Below are 9700 nucleotides of genomic sequence, written 5' to 3'. Positions count from 1 at the left end.
CCCCTGATTTATACCTGCTGAACAAATGAAGCAAAACAAATTAACAACAGCTGAATAACCAGACATGGGGCTCTGAAGAGACTTGCATTGATTTACAACAACTGAATGCTTTTCCACCTGTTGCCCATAACTGTGCTTACACTGTCTTGAGGATTTGGTTTACAGGCTTCAGAGTCATACAGTCTTTATGGCAAAAGTTATTTTTGCCATAAATAGGTTTACCCAGCTGGCATAGTTTGACTTTAATTCGTTATAGTTCATCCACTATTATCCATTAGGGAGAAGTTCAAAATGCCAGATAAGTTTGGAGAGTTTGTATCTTACAACATTGAAGCATTCGCCTCAGTGAGATAAAACATGGTTCAGGCCTGTTCTCCTGTCTAGTTTTGTCTGCTTTAAAGCAGGGTGTCATTAAACATGATATGATTCTGTATGATTTCTGAAGCATACATTCTGAAATGCCTAACAAAAGCTTTTCTTTACTGAACTCATAGAATGTCAGGATGGTTTGTACTGGAAGGGACCTTCAAGCTCATCCAGTTCCAACCCCTGCCACGGGCAGGGACACCTTCCACTGGAGCAGCTTGCTCCAAGCCCCTGTGTCCAACCTGGCCTTGAACACTGCCAGGGATGGGGCAGCCACAGCTTCTCTGGGCACCCTGGGCCAGCGCCTCAGCACCCTCACAGGGAAGAGCTTCTGCCTCAGAGCTCATCTCAGTCTCCCCTCTGACAGGTTCAAGCCATTCCCCTTGGCCTGTCCCTACATCCCTTGTCCCAAGCCCCTCTCCAGGTTTCCTGCAGCCCCTTCAGGCACTGGAGCTGCTCTCAGGTCTCCCCTTCAGGAGCCTTCTCTTGTCCAGGCTGCCCCAGCCCAGCTCTCTCAGCCTGGCTCCAGCCCCCGCAGCAGCTCCGTGGCCTCATGCATTTTTCTTTATCTCAATTGAAATGTACCCAAGTGACCCAAAGGACATTTCAGTATTTCAACTTTCTCCCTCACAGAAGTACAAATTCACCATTAAAAATAAATATCATTGCTTGAGTCTTAAATTGGAATTAGATACTGCAGATGCAGATTGTGCAGGTATTTCTTCCATACAGAAGATGAACAGATATGGACATACAGATATGGACACGTAGCTGGTGCTGTTCCCACTCAGCTCTTTCCATACAGTGTTTCCAGGGTTTTCCCTGTGCCCTGGGCAGATCAAATACCTCGAATCAGTGCTGCAGCACAAGCAAGCACAGTGGAGATGTGGGATGTGAATATCTCACCCACCAGTAACTGGGTGCTCAGCTCCCTCTGTAGTGAAAGCTTGTATACAAGCAGATGCAGAGGACAACCTATGACCCCTAAGATGAGTTTCTAAGAAGGATGTGATTGTTTGGCTTCTGAGAGGGCTTGTTTCTTGCCTTTATTATAAAGGGAGCCAAGACAACTAGATCAGATCAAGCCACCTAATGTTTAAATAGCTTAACTTCAGAGAGATAAATCATCTCCACTGAGTTCGGAATGAGCTTGGGTGTATAGATCTCAGGCAACACTTGTACACGCTTATGGGCAGATGGCACCGACTTTTCACACTCATCCTCTCTATTTTCTTCCCTTTAAAGGCATCTTTTTCTCTATCGAGAGACCTTGACCCACTCAGGCTCCAGAATGAGACGCTGCAGTGGGATGCCTTAAATAAGGTGGGATGAATCCAATCCTGAATTAGTCTAGCACAAGGAAACTTACAATGTTCTACTGATGGCAGACACTGAACTGATGGATTTGGTGACATAATTGCTACTGTCGTAAAGGATAAAGTTTGCTGAAGGAGCACAGAAACCTCATTACTGCAAGGTGGGAATGTCAGTTGTTAAAAACACATCACAGAAGCTCCTTTCTTCTTCAGTCTTTTTCCCAAGCACTGTTATTATCTCCCCAGATATACTGCTGGATTGTGTCACTTCTTCATCTATATATCGTCCCTTGTATGATTTTAGTAACTCGCTTGTGTGAGAGAATTATGGCTTTGTTACAGCCTTTTATGTCTAAAGGAAATCCTACAATCAGTATCTCCACCGTCTTTAGCTTGCCTGCGAGCATCAGCATCAGCGTACGCAGTTACACTGTGTGTATGCACCTCTGCCATCTGATGGCTAAGCGCAGCAATAGCATGTCTAAGAGAGAGAAAATGCTTTCGCTGGATTTGTTTCTTTGAAAGTTATGCTCGCACACGGGTGAAACTGTTTAGAAGGTTTCAGTGTTTCAGCATTTATTTTCAGTATTACCAATAAAATAGATCTTCATGATTTGAGGGCTTATATTTTGTAGATACTTTGTGATACTTACTGTTTCATGCTGCTGGTTGTTGATAATGTATTATCTTGTGTTGTATATATTGAATGCGATACCATTATATATTGATTTGATGACAGAAAGATATAAAACATACTCTGTTCAAATAGCTGAGTGTGATTCTAGCTGTAAGCTGCAGCAACAGCCTGACCCAGGTTATTCCAAATGTGGATAAGCAGATTGATTTATCTCACCCAAATCTGCACCCGAAGTGAGTCCATCTGATCTCATCAGTATAAACTCCCTTTATGGTCAAAGAAAAAGGCATTTCTTGGGCACTTTTTATCTCTTAGAATAGGCACGTGCATACCCTAGGGTCCACAGACCTTGTTATACAATCATGGAATGGTTTGTGTTGGAAGGAACCTTAAGATCATCCAGCTCCAACCCCTGCCACAGGCAGGGACACCTTCCACTGGAGCAGCTTGCTCCAAGCCCCTGTGTCCAACCTGCCCTTGAACACTGCCAGGGATGGGGCAGCCACAGCTTCTCTGGGCACCCTGTGCCAGTGCCTCAGCACCCTCACAGAGCTTCTGCCTAAGAGCTCATCTCAGTCTCCCCTTGGGCAGGTTCAAGCCATTCCCCTTGGCCTGTCCCTACAGGCCCTTGTCCCAAGCCCCTCTCCAGGTTTCCTGCAGCCCCTTCAGGCACTGGAGCTGCTCTCAGGTCTCCCCTTCAGGAGCCTTCTCTTCCCCAGGCTGCCCCAGCCCAGCTCTCTCAGCCTGGCTCCAGAGCAGAGCTGCTCCAGCCCTCGCAGCAGCTCCGTGGCCTCCTCTGGATTTGCTCCAACAGCTCCACATCCCTCTTGTGTTGTTGCCCCAGAGCTGGGGTCTCATTGTTAGCTAAAAGAAGATCAGACGAGCAACGTGCATGAAGCTGGTTTTACGTACTTTAGATCTCAGTTTCACGTACTTTAGATCTCAGAGAGCCACAGTGTAGAAAGCAAGAACTCACACCTTGCTCTTCAAATTGGGAAACATAACCCTATTACTCTCTCATGTGGTCTGAAATATTGCCATGCTGCTCTCTCAGGCTAAGATAAGAAAGGTGTTTGACACATAATACATGGAAAGGTAAAGAAAAAGACCAGTTCTTGCTTCTTGTGGGAAGGAATTCTGCAGTTACGCTAGTTAGTACGAAACCTGGGTTCTTCAGGTCTTAGCCATGAGTGGTGAAAGACCTGTTTCCTGTTTCCAGTTTCTCCTTTATGACAGAAGGCGAAACCTTCTGTCGTAGGTACCGCTCAATTCTGCTAGAACAGTGGATTTCAACACAGCAGAATTGCTTGTTTCCCGAATTGGGAAACAGCCCTGGTGTGCATTTCAGCAGTTCTTGTATGGCCCAAGCAGAAGCTGCTGTGTAATGGCTTGTAAGTCTTTCTGGTACAGACTGGGTTACTGCCCAGATTTCCCTGTAGATCTTTGATCTCCCAATGTCTATACATATACATAAAAGGTCCATTGTTAACCTAATTCAAGCCTTTTGTGGAGCTGCTTTTTACTTTTACACTGCTGGGAGTTAGCAAAACAGGCATAACATTATTCTGGGATTCTTAGAGTAGAATAGTCTAGTCCCAAAGTGATGCTGTGCTGAATGCAAGCCCAGTTTTAAATATAAACTGACTTTGTCTCTGCTATTTCAGATAGTTGCCAGAAAATGCCTGGAAGAAGCAGTCCAAAACCCAAGAAGCAGTCTAAAAACTAAGAGGCCTAAAGCAGAGTCCACACAGCTAATGGTTTCAGATCTGAAGGAGATTCCTTTCTTTCACCAACAGTGTGGGAAAAAGGAGTTACTCAGGCTCCAGAACTCCTTCCTAACCAGATCTTCGTGGTAACAATAGGTAATGTCTTCAGAAGGGATCTGAAATATGTTTGAACAGGTTGTAATCTCTTGCCATAGCAGAGACATGGCTTTGGTGATGGGAAGAGTCCATCCATTTCTATGAGAATCAGGGGAACATCATGGACAAAAACACTGAAGAGCAAAGACAACAGGGAGGGGGGATGTGAAGACACTGACAAAGCCCACGGTTGTTCATTTCTTTCTGATTTATAGTTCAGAGAATAGAATTATCCATGCCTTAAAAATCTCTCTTTTCTTAACAAACAGTAACAACTGTAGCGCAAGCTCTGTTGTGTAATGGTGGTTTACTCTTTTCAAGCAATGTTCAGAGGCTGCTCAATGCTCCCCACTCGAGTGGATCCAGTGCTCAAATGCTTGTCATTTAGACTTTGCTGTATTCCACAGCACAATTCCTTTTCCCTTTGAATTTCGTCCCAAACATCTGAGCTCTGCCCAGGTGAAACATCCAATCCACTCACTGCATCACGTATCTTAATGCATAACGCTATTGCTCTGTAGTCAAGAATTGGGTCCTCCTGACTTCTCTTTAACCTTGTAGAGAAGGATGTTCTAATTGTCACCAGGAGCTGCAATTCTAATTGCAAAGCTGTGTGAATAGTAAAAACCTTTACAAAGTCTCATGTGTTCTCAACAGTGAAAAATCCATTCACTGATGGACTAAGGGGACCTGAAGCCGACAAAAGAGGTGAGAGCATCTCTGCAGAAACCAAGGTTGGGTATATTTCTTAGCAGGAACTAAACATGATTTCAGATGGATTTCAGGTACTCCCTACATGTTGGATCCCAACCCTGTGCCCATGCCCCACTCTGCCATTAGTCTGTAGGGAAGGACCTCCACCAGGTTTGTCACAAACCCAGCTTGTCTCTGCAGCGGTTCCACAATTTCCACATGGATGCCTTCACCTCATTATTCCTCAGGGTATAAATGAGGGGGTTTAACACTGGGGAGAGGACAGTGTAGATCACACAGATGTGCTTGTCAGAGGGGAAGGTAGAAAAGGGACGGAGGTAGATGAAGATGCAGGGTACAAAGAAGATGGTGACGACCATCACATGTGAGGCACAGGTGGAGAGCGCCTTCCAGTGCCCCTCAGTGAAGCGAACCCTGATGGTGGCCAGGATGAACATGTAAGATGTGACCAGCACCAGGAAGCAAAACAGGGATATCAAACCGCTGTTGGAGGCCATGAGCCACTCAATGACATAGACATCAGTGCAGGCAAGCCGAATAACAAGAGGCACATCACAGAAGTAGTTGTCGATGGTGTTAGGGCCACAGAAGGGGAGCTGGACTGTGAGCAGTGTCTGGACAATGGAGTGGAGGAAGCCCCCTGCCCAGCAGGCAAACACCAGGAGCCAGCACACCCTCCGGTTCATGATGGCTGTGTAGTGCAGGGGCTTGCAGATGGCAGTGTACCGGTCATAAGCCATCACAGTCAGGAGGAACATCTCTGATGCCCCTACAAAGTGCAGGAAAAAGAGCTGGGCCATGCAGTCTTCGAAGTCAATGGCCTTCCTCTGGGACAGCAGGTCCACCAGCAGCCTGGGAGAGGTGGCGGAGGTGCAGCAGATATCTAAGATGGACAAATTGCAGAGGAGGAAGTACATGGGTGACAACAGCTTGGGGTCAGTCCTGACGGTCACAATGATGAGAAGGTTCCCCAGCAGAACCATGGCATAGGCCAGGAGGAAGAAAATGAAGAAGAGGACTTGCAGCTCCCTTGTATCAGAAAGGCCCAGGAGGATGAATTCAGGCACTTGGGAGAAGTTTCCCAGCACCATCACTTCAGCTCGGGCTCCCATAGCACAGGTCTGGGGATGGACTCATGGGCTGCAAGGAAGAGAAGGGGATGTGCTATGGCTCCAAGGCTCATGAGTGATGAGATCAGGATGCATTTACTGCTGCTCTGCCTGCCACAGAAAGCACAGTGTTGCATCATAAGTTATGGTGAGCAGTGTTCGCAAAGAGCACCATCCATCTGCTGCCTTCCCACTCTCTTTCCAGGTTTCTGGCCCCTCCACACTGACCTTCACTCTGGCCACTATCTTTCTGACCACTATTTGGTGTAATAAAGTGCATGCTTCCATTCCGTCAGGGAGAAATCACATCCTACTGTCACAGGATAATAGCCACCAGAAATGGAGGAATGGCACACTGTCCTTTTACCTGCTGAGAGTGTCTTGATGGAAGCAAATGTTTGTCGCAGTCAAGTATTGTGTCTATGGTGTACAGCTCCACCATAAGCTGTTCCATGTTCTATTCCTAATTGCATTCCTCTAAGCTGATGAAAGGGCCCTCCAGTCTACTCTGAAACTAGAAATACAAGCACAGAAAACAGGTTCTTCACCAATTCCTCTCTATTGAACTAGCAGCCATTTAGTATCTTGAGTGATCTCTTAAGCCTGCTGTTAACAGAAAATCCTTTCCCGAAGAAATGGTGCTTTCTAACAGAGCAGAAGCTGCGAAACTCTGCACAGTTTCTCCACATCTTTGTCTCTCTGAGTAATTCATATAGCTCTTAAGTGGAGAGATAAACTCACTGTCTTGTGGACGCTGAGATGTGACCAGCATATCAGTGCTCATTTTCATTTACAATCATACCAGGAAATCCTTTACCTGCTCATTTCTGCCTCAACATTTATAACTCAGCAAGCAGATTACTACTAAGAAAGCAGTGTCTGCTTGTCATATATGCCTCTTGCCATTGCTAATACCTGAGCACTTTTCCTCAGGTCCTGCTCTATTCTCTACCACTTCCTGGTAGTTCTCAACGACTGTTTTTCTTGCCCATCAAACAGGCTTGCTTCATGCAGAATTGGGAATATACATCTGCAAATCACAACACTGGTTCAGGAATTATCTCACTTTTTCCTCTCTGCACTCCCAAGGGCTCAGCAGTCTTCCAGAGCTGCACAGAGGGTGAGCTGCCTCTAGAGATCTCTGATGTTGTGCTAGAGACCTGCAGAATAGGCATCACCATCTGAGTGTAACAGCTCTAACTCCCTGTATAGTTAATGAAGAAGAATAAACACCTTAAAGGCTCTTGGCTTACCTTGTTTAAATCATTATACCACAGTGAGATGACTTACTCCATAGAAGACAGTCCATCTGTCCTTGAGATGTCCTTGCTTGGAGAGCAGATACCTGCCCCATGCTAAATGCCTACAGTGTCATCAACATTAAATGAAGCTGCTTTGAAGGATACAAATGACCAAAACCATCATAATAGTATTTACATTTTTTATGTATATTTTTGAACAAATTACCAAGCTTTTCTCTCTGCCTTTCATATAAACATAACCACACACATGGGCTTTACTATGCCATGGCTGATATGAAGAACATAGGCAAAGGAGAAGAAAAAATGGTTACTACTGTACCCAGTTACTAATCGCTGCTACAACATGAAATTTCAAGTCTCAACTCCACATTTGTTGTCTGAAAACATTTTTAATCATTCCCTCCAAATCTGCTTCAAGTTATCCATCCAAGAGGTCAGGGTGTTGTCCCACTCTTCTTCCTCTTGCTTGTCATTGCCATATCCTTGCTTTTGAATTTCTCTGTATCAGAAAGATTCCAAGCATTTTTTTCTTTTCCTGACAGCTTACAGGCAAATTTTACTGTGATGGTATCAATGTCCCATTTTCTGTCTATCACTTAGACAGAAAGATCCAATGAGGCAACATCTCCAAGGCTTTCTGAGCTGACTTTTATGTTTCCCGCATCTTCCTTCTCCCTGAAGTCATCCCATCCGAGCACAGCATATAAATACCCCTGTAACATGCTAAGTACTAAACACAGGCAAAAGAGAGTGACAAGTGTGTCATTACCAAACTCCAAGTAGGTACCTGAGGGCCTTATTAAGCAGTTTTTGTGGCTGGGTCCCTTGGTGTGCAGGAGCACATCAATTTGCCCAATGACCTTCTGCGTGCGGAGTCTTGAAGGCTGATAGAGGATGAAACAATGTGTGCTTCTAAGCACTCAGAAGCCATTTGTATGATAAAATCCCGAAGTGTCTAATAATAAAAACATAAATGTTCACTGGTAAGAGATCCCCTCGTCTTTATCTCGACCCACAAGCTTTTTTATTTCATTTTCTCCTCCTTTCCTGTTGAGGAAGATGAGTAAGAGAGTAGTTGGATGGGTGTCCAGCAGTTAGCCAGGGTAAAACAAACACTGGTATAAACTTTTAAGACTGGAAATGAGTTTCTGAAAGCTTGCAATACAAGAAAAGAAATGTGATTACTGAATTCTGTGGCCATTTCTCCTACATGGAATCATAGAATGTTTTTAGATTGGAAGGGACCTCAAAGCTCATCCAGTTCCAATCCCTTGCCACAGGCAGGGACACCTTCCACTGGAGCAGTTTGATGAAGACCCCATCCAGGAGATGAAAGGAGTATCCTCTTCTAGTGAGGAGGAACCTGAAGATCTAAAAGGGAAATCTTGGTGACTATGTATCTGGTTTCATGTCCTAACAATAGGGAATAAAAACCCTTCCTCTTCTGTCAATCGTTTCTACCTCTTTCTCTTCCTATTTTGCCTGAAAATATGGAGACATTATAAAAATTCTAAGTCCAAGTACTGATGTTTTACTTCTAATTTTACTACCATCATAAAGCAGCTAGGGCTTGTTGCTGTATTTCGCCTCCATGCATCACCAATCACCTTGGAGCAAATGGGTGAGTTGTGAACTATTTTAAGGACATCCTGTTCCTCCGTTCCCCTTCCCAAAATAAGGAAACAGTCAATAACCACTGTCAGTCCATTTGCAGAACAGCATTGCCCAGAGTCATGGGATTCCAAGATCAGTTCTATGTTTCTGTATCAGGACTGAAAATGGCTGAGGAAAAGTCAACCAGACAAAAACATTCTTATTAAGAAGTTAAGGAATGTTTTCTATGTTCAACAAGTAACTTGCTTGTATTTCCGTATAGAGAAATATTTAGTTCTTGTATTTCCACTGGGATATAAATCCCTCAGATAATACCAGTGTAATAGCTCCAGAGCAGCTACCGGCCAAAACATGGCATTTCATCCAGTGTCTGAATAACGCCATGAAAACCTGCAGATAATTCCACTGGATATGGGATCATTCTGGTTCTGTGGTCTTTAACCATGCCTGGGTTGCTGTTTTCATAGATTATAAAGGTCACCTATGATATAAAGGTCTCAGAAAAGTGTTAGACAACAGGACTCCTTTAAATGAAGTAGATCCAAGCAAGAATAGCCATAATTTCAGGTTTATAGGATTTTTTTTGACCTGGGCTTAAGATGCATTTACATTTATTGTCACTGGCTAGCTGAGATTGAGGGACCAGGGGCAGGATGAGAACAAAGCTGAAGTAGATAGCACATTCACCAGAAAAGTACTAAATATGTAAAGATAGAAACATTCAGACTTACTGTAGGAATTTTAGCTATTAACCTGGTGAGCTTTGGAATCACAGTACTGACATTGAGCTACAATAATAGTAGTTATTATTACTGGGAAT

The 9700-nt window shown here is 44.3% G+C and overlaps 1 protein-coding gene across 1 annotated transcript; it reads right to left on the bottom strand.

Annotated features, from left to right (window-relative positions):
* Positions 1-5050: 5050 nt before the first annotated feature.
* On the bottom strand, positions 5051-6007 carry LOC133264592 (olfactory receptor 4D5-like). Its single transcript, XM_061444422.1, has one exon. The coding sequence runs from the start codon at positions 6005-6007 to the stop codon at positions 5051-5053; it is 957 nt and encodes a 318-aa protein (XP_061300406.1).
* Positions 6008-9700: the final 3693 nt, after the last annotated feature.

Source organism: Pezoporus flaviventris, unplaced genomic scaffold (genome assembly GCF_033815535.1).
Source record: "Pezoporus flaviventris isolate CSIRO_AGI_PZ_B2104156 unplaced genomic scaffold, CSIRO_AGI_Pfla_v1 ptg000867l, whole genome shotgun sequence".
Lineage (NCBI taxonomy): Eukaryota > Metazoa > Chordata > Aves > Psittaciformes > Psittacidae > Pezoporus > Pezoporus flaviventris.
The sequence above is the reverse complement of the archived record's forward strand: the minus strand, read 5'-3'. Positions and strand labels throughout refer to the sequence as shown.